This window comes from Leuciscus leuciscus, assembly GCF_965113295.1.
Source record: "Leuciscus leuciscus genome assembly, chromosome: 1".
Classification (NCBI taxonomy): domain Eukaryota; kingdom Metazoa; phylum Chordata; class Actinopteri; order Cypriniformes; family Leuciscidae; genus Leuciscus; species Leuciscus leuciscus.
The window spans coordinates 10,315,899-10,337,327 of NC_138725.1; the positions used below are offsets into that span (position 1 = coordinate 10,315,899).

General features: G+C 40.6%; 1 protein-coding gene across 5 annotated transcripts in view; it reads left to right on the top strand.

The window, feature by feature from the left end:
• Positions 1-1,344: 1,344 nt before the first annotated feature.
• LOC309492270 (uncharacterized protein) overlaps positions 1,345-21,429 on the top strand; it is a 39,730-nt gene continuing 19,645 nt past the window's right edge. For 2 of the 5 annotated variants that reach the window (XM_082161185.1, XM_082161182.1), the window contains exons 1-3: positions 1,348-1,388; positions 3,227-3,514; positions 18,755-21,312. In XM_082161185.1, coding sequence (XP_082017311.1) covers positions 20,176-21,312 — 1,137 coding nt within the window. In that variant the 5' untranslated portion in view covers positions 1,348-1,388; positions 3,227-3,514; positions 18,755-20,175. Of the gene's footprint in view, positions 1,408-3,226; positions 3,515-18,754; positions 21,313-21,429 lie in introns of all 5 variants that reach the window. The other 3 variants (XM_082161184.1, XM_082161183.1, XR_014203489.1) reach the window with 3 other exon arrangements.

Sequence of the window (21,429 nt, forward strand, 5' to 3'; positions counted from 1 at the left end):
GCAATGTCAAGGATGTGCAAAAAGTAAATATGCATGTTTGGTATCATTTAAAGTGTCTCAGTGCGCCTAAATGAAAATGAAATGAAAAGCTAAAAGAAGTAATAAAATATGAGAAAAGTCATGTGTCCCTTAAAGGTGTTCCCTCCCCCAGATCCTCCATTCAGACTGTACCTCCTGTGTGTAAAACAAGAGCACATTCAAGTACAAATCCTGATCTCACAGTTGTGAACCCCTCAATAGGGGACCAAAATCTAATTCATTTGGGAAGAATATTAAGTAAGGAAAAGGAGCAGAAAGGTACGAGGAGTCTGTAGGTTGACTTCCCACACGACCGCTGTGTGTAATTGTTGTTGCCAGGTAATCATTTCTACAAATTCCTCTATTTCTGAATTGTTGTTATGATATGATTAACTGATGATTTTATGATTTAGGCGGGCTTACAAAAGCAAAAGCACAAATAAATACAATACATAGCCTACCAATGAAATAAACAGTGCTCTTCAAGCAGGTCTCATAGTTTTCAGGTACCGCAATTTAATAAAGTAGGCTAATGTGTGTGTGTGTGTGTGTGTGTGTGTGTGTGTGTGTGTGTGTGTGTGTGTGTGTGTGTGTTCTTCCGTCGCATCATCCAGGTGGAGCTGCACATTGAGGAGATTCCCCCTTCCATGTAAAGCGCTTTGAGTACCCAGAAAAGCGCTATATAAATGTAACAAATTATTATTATTAAAGTTTAAGAGCAGTGAGTTTTTTTTTTTTTTTTTTTGTCCTTTGCTGTTTGGTTAAGGTTACTTGTTCTAGTCAGTTTAATGTTTCATTCACACGATGAGGCTTCATGAAGTCAGAACAATTACTATGAACTCTAAACAACACAGTTTCCACAAAATAAACTGAAATGATTACTGTCTCCATGTTAGAATTGATTCCATGCCTCATTCCAGCCTCGTTAGTAATTAGCATTTGAATGAATAATGACCCGGCCAGCGCTGAGGGAGGAAAATGTATCTCGAGTGTATTACCATTGTTTATGAACATTTTCATTTAAAAGTTAAGGGCTAAACGTATCTTTACAAAAGTTCACAATGCTGCTGCAGACGCAATATAGCCTAAATTTAATAAATACATGTTCGTCAGGTTAGATACTGATAATTAATCACTCAAACCCCTTTATCTAAACATACATAACCATCGGACTCGCGCGTCCACCAAGTCTGTAGTTTTTTTTAGCTCTTTTCACTCGTGTTTGTAGTTCTAACCGAATCCTCGGCCAATGCGCGATCTGCACTATGGATTCTGACCGGAAATAGTAGACCATCCGGGTATCTTTGAAACCAACATACTATTTAGGGCGGATAGTATGCGAATTGGGACGCACCGTCGAGACTTCTGAGGTGAGGAGAGCAGTTCACGGTATTTCTCATATTTACACAACCATCACACACTTTATACAGTTTGATTAAGCGACAGGCTCATTTCTGTATTGTTTTCATCGATCACAGCGATACTTGTGCGTCTTTTCTGGCGTCTTCCTTCTGAAATAAACATTTAGTGCAGCAGCAGCGAGCATGAGGAGAATATGTTGAGTTCATTCAGACCTGAGCGATGTTGTGTTCGTTTGTGTGATTGTCTCGATGTTTGGAGTGAGAACTGTTACTGAATGTCGAGTCAAGAGGTAAAGTTTGAGATCTGTGAGGGGAATTATGTGAATCGATCTCTGACTTTACGTTGAGCCTATAATGAGCCACGTGAGACATTAAATCAACTCTTAGGCTACATGTTAATAAATAAATAGCGTTTTACTCTTGAACAATATTACTTTGTGATGCTCTTTAGTTTTAAATGTTTTATGATCATTGTTAGTTTCAGCGCATATTATTTTAATGATAGATCTAAGTACTCGATTAATGTCAAAATCAAACTAGATTTAGATTAATGTGGACATATTATGCTGCTATAATTATTTATCTGTAGTGGTTGATGGAGATGAGTGTCATTAAGTTGGCTTGAGAAAGCCAAATTACTGAAATCCTATTTAAACTTGAAAAATCTGACTCTAACTCCTCCTAGAGCTTTAACTCTACATACTCCAAACTCGGGTCAGACCTTCAGACTGTTCAGACTTAGTGTGCTATATCTTTTCAGACTGATTTGACTTTCAGTTTTCTTAAAAATTAATATTAAAAACCATAAAAATCCCATAGACTCTTCAAACCTCTATCTATCTATCTATCTATCTATCTATCTATCTATCTATCTATCTATCTATCTATCTATCTATCTATCTATCTATCTAATCTTTCTTTCTATCTTTCTTTTTATTTCTTTCAAACTAATCTTTCTTTCTTTCTAATTTATCTGTTTTTTCTTTCTAATCTATCTTTCAAACTAATCTTTCTTTTAAATGTATCTTTATTTCTAACTATTCTTTCTTTCTCACTAATTTATCAATCAAAATTTAAACTACTTTAAACTTCTAACTACTTCAAACTTCTAACTACTTCAAACTTCTAACTACTTCAAACTTCTAACTACTTTAAACTTCTAACTACTTTAAACTTCTTCAAACTCTCTGGTCCGGCTTTCTCAAGCCAACTTAAAGTTTGTCTCAACAAACTTTTTTTTCTAGTTAGTGATTGTTTTTGTGTTATTGATGTTTTATCCATGTCATATTGTGAAAGATTACAGTATTGTCTTCCAATAGAGCAGTTTTACAGGCTTTTATCATGTATCCTGACTCAAATAATGTGTTTCTAACGGCAAACACTCAGAATAAAGTGAGATGATCTGCTGATGATCCTGAATGGCTTGTTGAATAAGTGTTAGTCTGAGGCTCATCAATATTAACAGATTTGCTGAAAACACTCTTTATTTCATGACAATAGTTCCTGTTTTCACCTAATTTATTATGCTGATGGCTTCAGATCTCCTGTAAATTGACACTTAAAGCTCATTTCATTGGTGTTAGCAGACTGAGGGGATTTGTTGGCTACTATATGCAGATTTATTTCTGTTTTTATGATTTTAACTGTTTTTCTTACCATTATTTATAATTGGAAGAATTTAAATTATTTATATTAATTTCTGTATTTTAATAAAGAAGCAGAATAATATTTGGGATTAGCAATACAAATAGATGGATGTCTAATAAATAGATAGACCGACATAAATTGTTAGTGTCGTAATTTTTATTTTTTTTGAAACACATGATTGATTTTTTTGATTTTGGCAGATCAGCTCCTCCCACGCTGGAATACATCATCAGAGAAGCTCCTCCCACATCAATCACATCATCAGTGAAACTCCTCCCTCTGCAATCACATCATCAGTGAAGCTCATCCCACAGTAATTCTCCAATAAATGCTGTAAATTCCCATCAGCTACAAGTGAAGACGAGCATCAGAGCATCAGGAAGAGCTGAAATCTGCAAAGACTGAGTTTATTAAAGAGGACAGTGAGAACATGAGTGATCCAGAACCCTGCAGAATGAAACACACTGAAGATCCTGAAGAACAAAGAGGTTGGTGTTTATTCCTCATTCATTCATGATGCTGAAGAACATTCATGTTAGAAACATTCAAGCACTTCATTACATTTAGATAAACAGTTCAACTATGAAATGGTACAGAATGTTCTGGGCAGGGCTTCAGACTAACTTTTTTTACTGTCAAATTCTTTAATAATAAATAGACAACGTACAGATTTTACAATGTGCAGTTTTATTTTAAAGGAACATGCCGACTTTTTGGGACTTTGGCTTATTCACCGTATTCCCCAGAGTTAGATAAGTCCATACCCTTCTCATCTCCGTGCGTGCCGTAACTCTGTCTGACGCACCCACCGCTAGCCACAGCTTAGCACAAAGACTGGAGGTAAACGGAGGTAAACGGTGAATAAGCCAAAGTCCCAAAAAGTCGGCATGTTCCTTTAAGTTCACAGGCTCCAGACTAGCATCTGAGGGCCGCGACACCGGATCCACTGAGTTCTGCAGAGAGTATCTGGTGGTGTTGGGGCTGACAATAAAGCACTAAGCTTAATTTAGGGTGTAGATGACATTAACTTTAATTACTATCATTCATAATGTCTTAATATTAATTAAAAGCAAAATGAGTGAAAAAATTGACATTAGGGAGTGAAAATAGCCAATAATCATCCTACTGTTTACAATGGTAATTTAGTGTTTAAATAAGAGTTTTCCTTCATCTTAAAATGTTTAGTTTTAGGGGAATCTTTGAAGGATGAACAAAATGTGTTATCACATTAAAAATAACACATGATATTATAGTTTTGAAGTGCTGGAAAAAGATGTGTAGTACTTGTAAGTAGGGGTGGGCGATACGGCAAAAATATCATATCACGATTTTTTTCAGGAAAATCACGATTTTATCACGATTCTTTTTATGTTGGTTTTACTATTTTGTGACTTAGCATTACAGCCAATCTAATGTCCATATTTTAAAAACAAAGCCTTAGGTAACAAAAAAAAAAAAAAATATGGCAGACGGGCGAAGATACAAATTTTTGTCATTACTTTCTTTGTTATTAAATATTAAGATCACAGATACACATTACACATACACAACTTAATATACAAATTAAATGGGCTAAACAGTGCTTTGTTTTCAGCTACAGTAGGTGTATTTAACAGTAGCATTGAAGAAAGTAATTAAATGAACAAATATGAAAATAAAACAAAACAGACTTCACTGTATAAATTATACATTGATACTTATTAAAGCTACTATTAAAGTTATCAGTCAAGAGCAGTGAGTGACTTTCTCTTTGCATTTTTGTTGTTTTATTAACATTAAAGGGATAGTTCTCCTAAAAAATCTAATTATCATAATTTACTCTCTCAAGTTGTTTTAAACTCGAATAAGTTTCTTTCTTCTGTTGAAAATAAAAGTTATTTGGAAGATTGTGTGTGACCAAAACAGTTGATGTACCCCAGTGTGATTACCATAGTATGTTTCTTCTATGGAAGTCAATGGGGACCAGCTACTGTTTGAATAGCCACATTCTTCAAAATATTAATATTAGAAGGAAATTAATACAGGTTTGGAACAACATTAGAGTGCGTAAATGATGAGAAATTTTATTTTGGGGTAAACTATCTCTTTAAGGACAAGCGGCAGCGTGTTTACTATTGCTACTGTCTCTTTAAGAGTTGCACGCAACGCGTCTAATATACACGCATTTGACAAGCAGATTTTCTCTCAATTTTCTCTAGTTTGCTTTCACTTTAGACATAACCGACTTTGTTTATGTAAACCTTGTGTGTATTTAACAGTATAAGCACATTAAGACTCGAAAGATAACTTAGTCCAGTATCCAGGCGCTGGTAGACAGGCTTTTAGTGCATGTGAGCTTCGCACATGCTGAGAAACGCACACGTTAGAACAGCGCATCAGCACGCAAATTAAATGTTTAACCGACAAGGCATTAAAGCACATGCAAATTATGAACTTTTGTGAACTGCAGTGTCCTGTTCCGCTGCGTTAACATTTTATGTGAATATACGTCGCGTTGTTCAGTATGTTGGGACAGAGGCGCCAGGACAGATAAAATGCACGATTCTACGATATTTATTATTTTACATAATCAGCAAACACCAAGTTACTAATAAAGTTGTATTTGTCAAATATCATATGTTGTTCATAGTTATAGAGATTCTTCATACAGTAACTTTGGTAACAGGGTTGATGAATACAGTCAGTGCTACAGTTTGTGTAAAAACTGAGACAAAGGATTGAGATTATTTTCTTGTCTTCCCATCATGCAGTAGAAAGAGCCCAGATGATGTCACTTCCTGGGTGTCACAGTTTTAAGAAATGCTCTGTTTTTAAAAGGAGGAAAATCATGTCAAAAGTAACATGGTTGAGTGAAACATGTAGGACATGGGTAATGCTAATAAACGTTTGTTATTTGTCACAGGGTAATTCACTTGAGCTTGTGTTTCTGGTGTCCCACATTCACATGCGCATGAATGGAAGTCAGTGCAAGGAAAAGTCTAGTGTGAACGGCCATTAATAATTAACAGTTTTAGTTTTAGTCGGTTTTAGTAATAGTTCTTGCTAAAGAAACATGGGATTTATCTCTATAATGTTTTTAAAATAATTGGAAGATAAATTTTCCTCATTTTTGGAAAGTTTCAAGGACATATGATCAATTTATAAAAAGACATCAAATTATCATAATATTTTATAACAGTTGTCTACTTTCTACTATTACATCAGGGCTCACTTGTGTTACGACCCTGACTCAAGGGAGGCAACATAGAGGAGTCACAAACGTCTATTATAACCAAAATAAGGTTTATTGCAAACGAAATGAAACAAAGAATAATGGTGGCTGCTGCTATCCATGCTACTGCTCCAGGCTGCAGTGTGAGAGAGAGAATGGGTGGAGCTAGACAGGGCTTTTAAATGCTGACCAGCAGACCCAAGTAATTAGGGAAATGATGGGAGGAGCTTCCAGGATACCTGCAAAACAGGGCACAGAATAACTTTGGACATAACACCTCCTTCCATAAGTAGGTTGCTCTAAAGCAACCGCTCAGTTAAATGTCACACAGAGTAACACAAAACTAAACTGACTCCATATACGACCTAGACAGGGCATCTGCAAATACATTGTCCTTTCCACGGATGTGCTGGATGTCCAAATTAAATCCCTGCAAAAATAAACTCCATCGCATTAGCCGGGGGTTGGAGTTTTTCATCCTACTGAGAAAAACAAGAGGGTTATGGTCTGTATAGACCACTAGGGTCTGACAAGAAGAGGTATAAACATCAAAATGAACCAGAGCTAGAATAAGGGCCAAGGCCTCTTTCTCTATAGTAGAATAATAGTTCTGATGCATGTCAAACTTCTTAGAAAAATAGCATACAGGATGCTCAACTCCCTCTGAATCCTCTTGGAATAAAACACCCCCAACACCAGCATCACTAGCATCAACAGCTAGTTTAAAAGGCCTATCAAAATCAGGGGCAGCAAGAACAGGAGCACTTACTAACAATGCTTTCAAGTTCTCAAATGCAGATTGACACAAGCTGGACCAAACAAACGGGACCTTTGGGCTGAGAAGGTTAGTCAAGGGAGCAACAACGGTAGCAAAGTTCTTACAAAAGCTCCTATAATAGCCTGCCATCCCAAGAAAACGTTTCAGCTCACGCCGAGTCGTTGGCACACCAAAATTCACAATGGCCTCTACTTTAGCGCCGATGGGACAAACCTTTCCATGTCCAACAACCTTGCCCAAGTATGTTACTGTGGCCTGTCCAAATTCACATTTGGCAAGGTTCAAAGTCAAATTTACAGCAACCAGCCTATGGAACACCTCTTTCAGCTGGAGTACATGCTGAGACCAGGTAGAGCTGTAAATAACCACATCATCAAGATAAGCCTCACAATCTACAACTCCTTTTAACACCGTATTTACCAGACGCTGAAATGTGGCTGGTGCATTCCGCATCCCAAAAGCCATAACCCGATACTGGCAAAAATCATCTGGTGTTACAAAAGCAGATATTTCACAGGCCCTCTGAGTGAGAGGGACCTGCCAGTAACCCTTTAAGAGGTCTAACTTTGTAACAAATGCTGCAGATCCTACTCTGTCAATACAGTCATCTAATCTTGGAAGAGGGTAACAATCAGGCTTGGTTACAAAATTGACTTTGCGAAAGTCAGTGCAAAAACGAGGTGTATGATCTGACTTATCCACAAGCAGACATGGGGAACTCCATGAACTAGCACTAGGTTCAGCAATGCCATGCTGCAGCATATAGTCTACTTCCCTACGTAAAAGCTGACGCTTAACAGGGTTGACTCTGTAAGGAGGTTGCTTAATTGGACCAGCAACACCTACATCAATATCATGATGAAGAACATTGGTGCGTGTAGGCACATCAGAGAAAAGGTCAGGATGTTGGTGAATTACTTCCATGATGCCAAAACGATTTGGAGGGTCCAGGTAAGAAAGATGATCATCTAAGCTGGCCATAATTCTTGAATTTAGCAGCCTACCTTGAGACATTTCTGGATTGACAACAACATCAACGTCCTTCTCACCTACATGGATTGGAATATTCAATACAGCAACAGCCTTCACATCTACATGCACAGCCTGATTTCTCTCACAATAGGACTTTAACAGCTTAACATGGCATAAACGTGTTTTACGCTTCCGATCTGGGGTCCTAACCAAATAATCACATTCACCAACCGGGCGCTCTACCACATATGGTCCACTATATTGAGCCTGCAAAGCAGATCCCAGAAGGGGCAAAAGGACTAAGACCTTATCACCTGGATTAAACACTCGATGCTTTGCCTTTTTATCATAATACCCCTTCATCCTCCCTTGAGCTCCCTCCAAATTTTGCTTGGCCAGTTCACATGCTTTGTTAAGCTTAGACCGAAAGTTACACACAAAGTCTAAGAGGTTAGTAGGAGAAGGATGATTTTCCAACCACTTCTCCTTCAAAAGTTTCAGTGGACCCCGCACAGTATGGCCAAACACCAGTTCAGCCGGACTGAAACCAAGGGACTCTTGGGTCACCTCTCTAGCCGCAAAGAGGAGTAAAGGGGTTCCCTCATCCCAATCTCTTTCAAACTCTCTACAGTATGCTCGCACCATCGACTTTAGAGTCTGGTGAAACCTCTCCAGGGCTCCCTGAGACTCTGGATGGTAGGCAGAAGAAAAACAGTGCTGAATAGACAGCTGCTGCAGCACCTGGGAGAACACACGGGACATAAAATTTTACCCCTGATCAGTCTGAACAACTCTTGGAAGACCGAATGTTGTGAAAAACTTAATCATGGCCTTAGAAACTACTGAAGCAGTAATCCTGCGTAAAGGAATAGCTTCAGGAAACCGAGTAGCCGCACACATGATAGTCAGTAAGTACTGGTTACCTGATTTAGTGCGAGGGAGTGGACCAACACAATCAATCAAGATTCGCTCAAAAGGTTCTCCAATAACTGGAATAGGATGTAAAGGCGCAGGGGGGATTTTCTGGTTAGGCTTACCAACAATTTGACACACATGGCAAGTTCTACAGTATTGTGCAACGTCAGATTTGACCCCAGGCCAGAAAAAATGCCTCAGCACCCGATCTAAAGTCTTTTTGATGCCCATGTGACCTGCAAGACAATGATCATGAGCCAGTTGCAAGACACCAGAGCGATAAGCCTTAGGAACGACTACCTGAAACGCACTACTCCACTCGTCATGACAAGACATCTTAGAAGTCCACTTTCTCATTAACAAGCCATCATTCACAAAGTACCCACAAGAAACAGCAATTACTGCATCTTCAGAAACAGCCTCTTCAAAGAGGGAAACCAAAGTTGTATCTTGTCCTTGTTCCACTTTTAACTCTTCACGAGAGGGGAACACTGTACCAAACCCTAATGTGTCAAAATTTACCATGAAGGTGTCAGACAGCGCAATCTCAGAGTCAGAGGTTTTGGCTAGATCTTTTTCAGGGTTAGACATTACAATCTCCGAATCACAAGTTTTGGCTTGGTTTTTCTTTGCCCTAGCACGAGTAGTAACACAAACAGAGAACGTATCTGGAAACTGCTTTTCAAGTTCATCTGGGCTTTTAGATGTTACCGGGAAAGGAACCACCTCCGGAGCAGCAAGCACTCTACCACCAGCCAGGTCATTGCCTAAAATGAAAGACACACCTTCAATAGGAATATGAGGACAAAGAGCAACAACAACCTCCCCAGACACCAGAGCGGTTTGGAGGTTAAGAGTATGCATGGGTAAGGACATGTAACCGCCACCAAATCCTTGAACAATAGCATTGGAGCCCAATGCAGACTGGTCATTAAACTGAAGAAAATCCTGGAGAATCAAAGACTGAAAATCTCCAGAATCTCTCCAGATCTTAATAGGTCGCTTGGCTGTAGGATCAGAAGCAAGAGAGACAAAACCATCCATAAGGAAAGACGAAGAGCCAACCAACTCTACCTTTCGAGTTGGATGCTCTCTGATATCTGGAATCGCAGCTGTGTTCACAGTTTTAATTAAGGCTACAGGCTTAACAGAATTATGTTTCTTATTCAAGACAGGACAGTCGGCAATAAGATGACCAAGTTTCTTACAATAGAAACATGCCTTATCAAAAGCAACATTTCCAGTAGCCGACTTTCTGGCAAAGGGGACAGAAACTGTGGGAATATGCTTCACAGTACCAGGTCTATGAAATACAACGCCACCCTTTTGCTCACCCTGCCCTTTATCAAAATCAAGCTTATGCATCAACATAAATTCATCTGCCAACACAGCAGCCTTACAGATAGTGGTCACTTTTTGTTCATTCAAATATGTACGAACAACATCTGGCAAACAATTTTTAAATTCCTCAAGCAAAACTAATTGATGAAGATCTTCCTTCGTTTCTACTTTCAAGGACTTACACCATCTACCAAAAAGGGTCTCCTTTTCTTTAGCAAACTCAACATACGTTTGTTTGTCAAGCTTACTGAGACTTCTAAATCGTTGGCGGTAAGCCTCAGGAACCAGCTCATAAGCTCTCAATATGGCACCTTTAACAACCTCATTGTCCTTGCTTTCCTCAAGACTTAAAGCCGAGTAAGCTTCCTGTGCTTTTCCCACCAAAACACTCTGCAAAAGTAACGTCCAGGCATGCTCAGGCCACTTTGAAATTGTAGCCACGCGTTCAAAATGAGGAAAATACTTTTCAACATCTTTCTCCACAAAAGGGGGAACCAGTCGAATATTTCTAACTGCATCAAACCCAGCTGACTCAACTTTAGGAGAGCTCACCAGAGAAGCATGCTTGAATTCCAGGTCTTTAAGAAAACGTTCATGTAGCAGCCCCTCGGCGTCGACAAACGAGACAGAGAGTTTCGACGGGTGCTTAATCTTCTTTATTCCGCTCGCTTTGAGCGCCATTAACCGTGACTTCGATAAACGTTGTGTTGTAGCACCGTGAAACTACATAAAGAAACAATATACTCATAAATAAAACGTATGTACAAATGACAGATTACTTAAACAAATACACATACCCAAAAGGCAAATAAATTATTACATGCATGAGAAATTAACCAAAAGAGCTCGACAAATAACACGTGCCATACGAAATTATATATTACTTTAAAATACAACATGCAAACACACAATAAAGACACATACCTCGCTCCGCTTGCCAAAGGGTACTAAAAGAACCAAACGTAAAGTGCATCCACCTTTTTACAATATATATTTCAAACTTTTGTAAACACCACGTGAGAACCACAATGTGCTCCTCGTCCGCACCTCTTTCTTCTTTCTGAGTTACAGCTTACGTTACGTAGAGAGCGTGCGTGCGCGCGCACAACACGTTTAAAGGGAAACACACACATACATATTTTTGCGGTCATTTACACTCCCACCAATTATGAAATGATGAAAGAACAGGACAAACTGTGAATGAATCAGAACATGATTTCTGAACATCAATATGACCGCCTTCAAACAGTTTATATGCATGCGAAGTCTAAAAATGTTAGGTTTTATAGAACTTAATTACATGGTCTGATGCAATGGAATCACAAAGCAGTCGTTGATTGCTCATTTTCAATAAGTACCACCAATTTTTGGATGGGCCTTTCAATGACTGTAGGCTTGGAGCGTTGATTTTGTTTTCGTTCCCCTAACTGCAACTTGACTCGCCTTACAAGACCATCACTTCCTTCACTGGTTCCCACCACTCGGCCTAATTGCCACTGACCTCTGGGAAGCATATCGTCTTTGATGACTACAACATCATTCACTTGAAGGTTACGGCGAGGAATATGCCATTTCTGACGTGCTGCAATGTTGAGAAGGTATTCCTTCTTCCAACGACTCCAAAATTGTTCGATTAGGTATTGAACTCTGCGCCATCTTTTAGTGGCATACACCTTGTTTTACAAACTCTCCTGGAGGTGGAAGAGCAACATCAGACTTCATCATTATCAGATGGTTTGGGGTCAATGGTTCGAGTGAATTTGGATCATTAATCCCATCTACCGTTAGAGTGATGCGTCATCAAGCCTGCCTGGGCATAAAGCAAGTGTGGCATTGAGTACATTTCGCACAGTTCGTATCTGGCGCTCCCAGACACCTCCAGCATGGCTTGCAGAAGGAGCATTAAAGACAAACTCGCATTGCCTTTCTGTAAGAAAGATCTCTAAGGCGTTGGTGTCAATCTCTTTCAGTGATTTTGCGAATTCATTTTTAGCTCCGACAAAGTTAGTGCCGTGGTCACACTGAAGTTTGCGAACTGCTCCTCTGAGGCTGATAAAGCACCTTAGGGCATTGATAAAGGAGTCTGTAGATAGGTCCTCAATCATTTCAATATGGACTGCACGAGATGATAGACAAGTGAATAATAGGCCATATCTCTTAAGCTCCTTACGAGCTCTCTTCACAATAAATGGCCCGAAACAGTCCATACCACAGTACGTGAATGGAGCGGAAACCTCAACACGTTCTCTGGGAAGTTCTGCCATACGCTGTTCTTCAGCTGGTCGTCTGAGTTTCCGACATTGCACACACTTGTGTATGAAATTGGCGACGGACTTACTGCCTCCAATGATCCAGAATCCATTCATTCTTAACTCCATTTGAGTTTGGCTTCTTCCCTGGTGACGAACTTTGGTGTGGTAATATGACAGAATTAGTTTAGTGATGTGGTTACCTTTTGGAAGTATTACAGGATGTTTTAGATCTTGACTGAGAGATGACTGTTTTAGCCTCCCACCAACACGGAGGATGCCATTGTCCAAAATAGGATCCAGAGGGTACAGTGCACTTGAATTTGGTAGAGCTTCTCCTCTTTCAATTATTTGCATTTCTTTTGAGAATGCTTGCTGCTGTACAAGCTTGATGACCACCTTAGCAGCTCTCTCACGTTCTTCAACTGTCACATGATCACCGTTGTACATCTGTTTGTGGCCCAATCTGTTTATTCTTGCAACCACCCTTAGAAGCATAGACCAAGAAGAGAATCGACTTAAGCGACTGAGGATGTCTGCTCCGTCTCTGACTGAGGTCACGAAGGTTTGGACTAATTTAACTTCAGGATCACCGACAAGCAGGTTCACAGGTGTGTATGGTGTTGCATTTACTTCCTGTTCCCACAGGAATTTGGGTCCTGATAACCACATTGATGTAGAGATGGCAGACGCATTAAGCCCTCTAGATGCATAATCAGCAGGGTTATCTGTTGTATTTACGTAACACCAATGACTAGGATCTGTGACATCTCGAATCAGCTGCACTCGATTTGCGACAAAAACATGAAACCTACGGGCTTCGTTGTTAATGTATGCTAAAACGACCTGCGAGTCTGTCCAGAAGAACTCTTGGTCAATCTTCATTTCCAGCTCATTTTTCAGCATGACACTCATTCTGGCAGATATGACAGCGGCTGAGAGCTCTAACCTGGGAATGCTTATGACCTTTGTAGGTGAGACCCGGGCTTTAGCCATCACCAGACTGCAGTGGACTTCACTCTTGTCATTTTTGAAGCGGAGGTAGGAACAAGCACCATATCCTATATTACTCGCATCAGAGAAGTGGTGTAACTCTGTTCTGACTATGTCACTGAAGGTATGTGGGTGATAACATCTTGGTATCAATACTTCCTTGAGTTTCAGAAGATCGTTTTTCCAACCCACCCATTGAGAACGCAAGTCATCAGGAAGTTCGTCGTCCCATTCAGTACCTCTACGACACAGTTCTTGTAGGATACACTTTCCCTGTAGAATAAATGGGGCGACAAACCCAAGAGGGTCATATAGAGAGGCTATAATAGACAGAATACCACGGCGAGTCGATGGTTGATCCTTAAGGTCAATGCTGAAACTGAATGTGTCATCCTTTGTTGACCATTGAATGCCGAGTACACGTCCAGCTGGTGTTGCTTCAAGATTAAAGTCAAGAGGCTTTGATGTTGTTGCCTTTTCTGACGGGTTTAAACAACCCAGAACGTCTTCCTTATTTGAGTTAAATTTGTGAAGCCGTAAACCTCCATGTTTACACACTCTTTGAGCTTGCATTATTAGCTCTTTGGCTGCACTGGTTGAGGGAACACTGGTTAAACCATCATCCACATAAAAGTTCTTCTCAATGAATGCTGAGGCTGAAGGATAGTTAACCTTTTGCTGCTGTGCCAGATACTTTAGGCCGAAATTGGCACACCCAGGTGAAGACGTGGCGCCAAAGAGGTGGACTGCCATGCGATATTCTTGAGGCTCTTTCTCCAAGTCTCCACCCTCCCACCATAAGAATCTCAGGTAATTGCGTTCATCAGGTGGGACGAGAAACTGGTGAAACATCTTCTCTATGTCACAGGTAACTGCAACTGGCTCCTTTCTGAAACGGCACAGCACTCCCACCAAGGAATTGGTTAGATCAGGCCCAGTTAGAAGTGTGTCATTTAGAGATATACCACGAAACTTTGCTGAACAATCGAATACCACCCTCAGCTTGTTTGGTTTCTGAGGGTGGTACACTCCATGGTGTGGGATGTACCACACTGTCTCTCCACTTAGTATAGCTGGAGCTTGTTCTGCATCACCCTGGATAATCATCTCTTCCATGAAAGCCTTGTAGTGATCATAATACTGTTTATTGGACTTGAGCCGTTTCTTTAGGTGTTGTAGTCGAGCAGTTGCTAGCCCTTTGTTGTTGGGTAGTGAAGGTCGGCTGCTGCACTTAAATGGGAGAGGAAGCTCGTAATGTCCATTATCCTTCTGATGAATATTGGCACTGAGGTGCTGTATGAAACGAACATCCTCTTGTGACACACATTTATCCTCATAAGCTTTCTCATTGAAATCTGACTCAAGAATTTTCAGGATCTCATTGGGCGATGGGACAGGTATTTCCTTTACTGCGACACGGTGGACAAAACTCTGATTTCCTTGTCGGTCAAGGTGTGGATTAGACAGGCCTATAATACTCCACCCAAGCACAGTTCTTTGCGCGAAAGGCTCATTTTCACCACCTGTAATGGCTTCCAAGGGAGCTAGAGCAGATGGGCAGTCAAATCCAATTAAAAGTCCGACTTCACAGTTCAAAAGTGGTGATAGCTGACTTGCTAAGTGTCTGAGGTGACTCCACTGAAGCGCTGTGTGCTTGGTGGGGATATACGACTTGTCCACTGGAATGAAGTCTCTTGTGTATGCTTGCTGTAGTGGTATAGAACTTGCAGATTGTAGTCCTCTTACTTTAAGTCCACAGACTCTCTTACTGGCAGTGATCGTGTCAGCAGCTGTCATGGTGCTGAGCCTCAATTGCACAGGTTGTGAGACAACATTCAAACTTTCAAGAAGGTCTTCCAAGATGAAACTTGAGTCGCTCTGGGTGTCAAGTAGAGCATAAGTTAGTACTTCTCTTTGGGGTTCGTCCACTGTAGAGATGAAAACTGGCACAATGCTGGAAGTAGCAGGAGAACATTGAGTGAGTGCGTGGGTCATGACTTTATGAACTTCTTCATTTGCTTGAACATTCGTAGATGCCCCTTTAGGGTCCTTTGAAGGAGCTTTATCCCTTTCTTCATGTAAGCAGGTAGGATGACTTCGACCACACGTACATCACATGTATGTCTTCTTCTACAGTCTTTACTCATGTGTCCCTTTCTGAGACATCCGAAACAGAGGTGGGTTTCATGAATGAAGGCTTTCTTTTCTTCACTAGTCTTTCCAGCAAATGTAGAGCATTGAGCAATGTGATGTTTTTCATCCTTGCAGAAAAGGCACGATGTCTTTGGCTTAGAAATGTACATCTCTGGTCTTTTTGAGCTTAAGTCGTTCACTTGGACCTTTGTACTGAGAGCCTTAGCACGTTTGGGGAACCTTGCATCTGTGTTCCTTTGATTCACAAATAGCGCAGAGGTTATAAGGTTACAAGCTATTTTTGCTTCCTTTTGCAGAAATTCTGTGAAGCATTTGAAACTTGGATAGTCACCTGATGCGTCTAGCTCTTCCACCACGATTCGGTTCCACTTTCTCACAATCCATTCGGGGAGTTTCTTTAACAGCTTGTGGTTTTCTTCAGAATCATTTAGGATGGCTAATCCTTTTACGTGAGGAATTGCCTCGACACAACCTTGTAGGAAATCTGTGAAATCTCGTAATGCCAGTGGGTCATTTGCTCCAATTTTGGGCCATCTCATCAGCTTGTCTCGAAACGCTCTTTGGATGACGAACGAGTTCCCGTACCTTTCCTGTAACACTTTCCAGGCACCTTGATACGCATCCTCAGAATTTCTGTAGAAATATCCCTCCACCGCTTTGCGAGCTTCCCCAGCAAGGTAATTCTTCAGATAGAACATTTTTTCACCAGAAGGAAGAGGTTTTCGATCGATGAGGGCCATGAATGACATCTTCCAATCTATGAATTTTAAAGGGTCACCAACAAAGACAGTGGGTTCTGGAACTGGCAGCCGATGTGTGCTTAGTGAGTTTGCTATTGCTTGAGCTAGATCTGCAGTTTCCTGAGGTGATGTAACTTCATATCCTTCACATGATGCTTGCTGAGGTAGGAACAACTGTGCTTCCGGGTTCAGTTGAGATGTAAGCTCTGTCCTTTGGCAGCCAGTGTGAATGCTAGGGCCTTCGTCATCTTCACAGCAATGAAGGTTGCCTTCCAAATCGTTATACACCTTGACACGAGCTGCTGCTACTTTAACTTCTTTGTCAACTTGTAGCTGTTGTAGCCGCTTCTTTTCCTCAACTAGCCTTAACTGCATTTCAGCCTCCTTCTGCTTTATCTCCGCTAACATTCTCGATTCACAAAGCTTCCAGTCATGCTCCATCTTATCAAGCTTAGCTTGTTGATTGTGAATTTCTTGTAAAGCTTTAGCTTGTTCTAGTTTCGCTGCAAATTCTGCCTGTGCATCAGCACGCTTACTTGAGACTTTAGAAGTCTTTGATTGGTTATCGGATCCCAGTGATGACTCTGAAACGACTGTGTTTGTTACTGTACATCCAAAGACGGATCCATATTCATCCTTATTCAGCACCTGCCTTACTCTTTCCTTCACAAGTTCTTCGTTGTAACTTTCATTAAATGTTTCCAGTCGTTTACTGACAAGATCAGTGATCTCTGCAGTTAGTGCAGCACAGGCATCCATACGTTTAACAATGTCTGGAGTAGTAGTGTGGTTACGCAGAATCGGTTCATAACGCTGATAGACTGAATCATGTCTGCCTTGAATGTCCTGCTGTATTTGCTCCAGGTCTTCACGTGTACAGAACGTTTTCAAATTTGATCTAGCCTCTCTTGCAGCCTGCTTCCAGGACTCATATGTCTTATGGAAGGACCTTTCCTGTTTCTTTGCTTCGAGCTCATGCAGCTCTCGACCTTTCTCTGTTAAGCTTCTTTCACGTGAGCTTGCTCTGATCTGTTGCACTGGTGGGTTACTTATTTCTTCAGCTGGAAGTGGCATCTTCTCAACTGATTCAACTTCCTTTTCAGGTGGGTTTTCCATGGCCTCTTTAAAGTTGTTTGCTTCTTTAAACTGGGCAGCTTAAGCTATAAGTGATACCATTTCCATCAGACCTCTAAAATGTAAGCACTCAAAATGTTAGCAACGAGAATCAACACAAATGCATAACTGTAAACACCTTTAACGTTTAAATATTTCCCTTGTAATAGATCAGAAATTTCAGTGTTTACAAACAGTAATAAAGTTAACTATACTCTTTGTGTATGACTTTTTAAATGTCCAAGATAAATCTTCAACAATCGACGTTCAAATTTAACACACAAGTTTTTTATAGTCTTTAAATAATCAAGTAAACTTGAATATTTTCTTGAGATTTGACTAAATTCAATTTAAATGTCTCTTGTAGTCTTATCCTTCAATTTAATAGTTCAAAAAAAATTGGATGCAGCTCACGTGGGAATACGATTTAACTCACAGTCTCAATCTCATCTGTAATGTTAAACGGTGCCTTGCTACCACCTTGCGATCTTTCCCTTTAAGCAGTTATAATGACGTCACGATCCGCTGTGACTGCGCAGACGTCCGCAGCGCCGTGCTGATCCTCGTGTGGTGTTTTGATGAACTCTCTCGAACAGGGCAGCAGCGAAGTGATGCAGAGTCCCGATAAGCGTCGAGTTTCACTGTAGCAGCCCCTCGGCGTCGACAAACGAGACAGAGTTTCGACGGGTGCTTAATCTTCTTTATTCCGCTCGCTTTGAGCGCCATTAACCGTGACTTCGATAAACGTTGTGTTGTAGCACCGTGAAACTACATAAAGAAACAATATACTCATAAATAAAACGTATGTACAAATGACAGATTACTTAAACAAATACACATACCCAAAAGGCAAATAAATTATTACATGCATGAGAAATTAACCAAAAGAGCTCGACAAATAACACGTGCCATACGAAATTATATATTACTTTAAAATACAACATGCAAACACACAATAAAGACACATACCTCGCTCCGCTTGCCAAAGGGTACTAAAAGAACCAAACGTAAAGTGCATCCACCTTTTTACAATATATATTTCAAACTTTTGTAAACACCACGTGAGAACCACAATGTGCTCCTCGTCCGCACCTCTTTCTTCTTTCTGAGTTACAGCTTACGTTACGTAGAGAGCGTGCGTGCGCGCGCACAACACGTTTAAAGGGAAACACACACATACATATTTTTGCGGTCATTTACAGTTCATGTTCTAAATGCATTTGCTTCTCTCTTAGCTGTCTCTCCTTCTGCTTTTCTTCTAGTTGCCGTTCCTGAAAAGCCAATTCTCTCAACCTCAACTCAACAGCACTCTGTGACATTTGAGGTGCCAGTGGATGCACAGACTTGAGGATACCTTGCTCTATTAGGATAGTTTTAATAGACTCCTTAATATTCTCTTTTAAACGTTTCTCACTACTGGCAATCTCAATGTCATAATAACTGGCAAGTTTTAGAAGCTGATCTTTAGTAAGTTGCTCAAGCAACTCTTCTGAAGGTGCACTTACAAAGTCATCAAGCGTTGCCATACTCGATAGCCTTCTTACATCTGAACAAGACTGCACCTGAAGCCTTTACAGAAAGTTTCAACATGAAACCAGTGCGCACCATACACACAACACAAAGTGTACAATATTTCAAAAGCAGCTAAATCACTAATGCTCTCTCTACCTAATGGCTATCAAAACCATAATCACAAAAGTAGGACTATAACCAACCCATCAAACTACTAATGTAGCACAGAACATTACCCAAACAAATACCACTACCACAATGGAACTTGCTGGCAATCAACTAAGGCAACTACTAACTCAGGGTGAACTAGCCTACACAAAGTCAAGTCACAGTTACTTGACAAACAAAAGCTGCATAACACACAAAGCTAGGATCATGGACACATTACCACAATGGTACCCATAAACTAGAGCACCTCTAACTCACCTAACTTATCAAAATCACCCTCTGATGAGCACTGCAGGCAAGCCCCCCGAGTGCACTGACAACCCTTAAAGCAAACCCCCTGGTACCTGCCTATCATACACTGAAACCTAAGTATCTTCTGAGACGTGCCGGGCTCGAGGCGTCTTTAAAAGCAAAACTTCAGGAACCAAGGACCTGAAATGCTTGCCCCCAACAGAGAAACATGTCTCCACCCAGAGTTATCTAAAAAATAAAAAAGGCAAAATAACAAATGAGTGCACAGATGGAAGGACAGATTTCTCTGCCCAGCTAGCACACTCCCTAACTCACTAGGGAGATCACCAAATATTTCAAGTCAACAGCACTCAGACACTATACTCACCAGATACTCATCAGAAGGGAGAACACAGCAGCCTGCAGCTAGCATCGAACAGCACGCCACAAACTAACACCAAATCACACAATCTAGGGGAAAAAAAAACAACAAAAAACTCCTCCGGATGCGATAATCCGGATGCGATAAGAAGTGGAGGAGGAGAGTGAAGAACTGAGTGAAGTGGAGGAGGAGAGTGAAGAACTGAGTGAAGTGAAGGAGGAGAGTGAAGAACCGAGTGAATTGGAGGAGGAACATCATGTCAAACCTGGAGAAAAACCTCTGAGTCGCTCAAAGACTAAAAATATTTTTTTAAAGAAAAGAGCCAAGAAATCTTTCACCTGCACTCAGTGTGGAAAGAGTTTCACAAGCAAACATAGTCTTGATGTTCACATGAGAGTTCACACTGGAGAGAAGCCGTTCACATGTGATCAGTGCGGAAAAACATTTCTTAGTGCATCACACCTGAAGACACACCTGACAGTTCATACGAAAGAAAAGCCGCATTCATGTTCTGTGTGTGGAAAGAGTTTTTCACTGCTGAAATATTTACACACACATCAGAAAACTCACACTGGTGTGAGAGAATACATGTGCTTTGAGTGTGAGAAGACTTTTATTACAGCGGACAGTTTAAAACGGCACCAGAGAATTCACACTGGAGAAAAACCTTACAAGTGTTTACACTGTGACAAGAGATTCAGTGTGTCATCATCTCTGAAAACACATGAGATGATCCACACTGGAGAGAAGCCGCACACGTGTGATCAATGTGGGAATTGTTTCACTAACAAAAAGCAACTTGATGTTCACATGAGGATCCACACGGGAGAGAAGCCATTCATGTGTGATCAGTGTGAAAAGAGATTCTCATGCAAACGATATCTTAAAGAACACATGAGGATCCACACCGGAGAGAAGCCGTTCTCATGTGATCAATGCGGCAAAACATTTCTTAGGGCATCAGTCCTGAAGACACACCTGACAGTTCATACGAAGGAGAAGCCGCATTCATGTTCTTTGTGTGGAAAGAGTTTTTCAGTGCTGCAATATTTACACACACATCAGAAAATTCACACTGGTGTGAGAGAGTACATGTGCTTTGAGTGTGAGAAGACTTTTATTACAGCAAACTGTTTAAAACGGCACCAGAGAATTCACACTGGAGAAAAACCTTACAAGTGTTCACACTGTGACAAGAGATTCAGTGTGTCATCACATCTGAAAACACATGCGAGGATCCACACTGGAGAACAACCTTACAAGTGTTCACACTGTGACAAGAGATTCAGTGAATCATCATCTCTGAAAAGACATGAAAATACACACACTGGAAATAAACCTTACAAGTGTTCACACTGTGACAAGAGATTCAGTCAGCCAGCACATCTGAGATCGCATGAGAGGATCGACACTGGAGAGAAGTTGCACACGTGTGATCAGTGCCGGAAGAGTTTCTCTATCTCACCTGAAGTGACACATGAAGATCCATGCAGTGGAGAAACCACATCACCTCAGTCTGAGATCACGGTAAGTAGTTTATTTTCATGTGCTGTGTAACAAAGTCTCTCTTGTAGTGTTGTCACGATACCAAAATTATTGTTTCGATACCGATACCAAGTCAAGTATTGCGATTTCGATACTTTT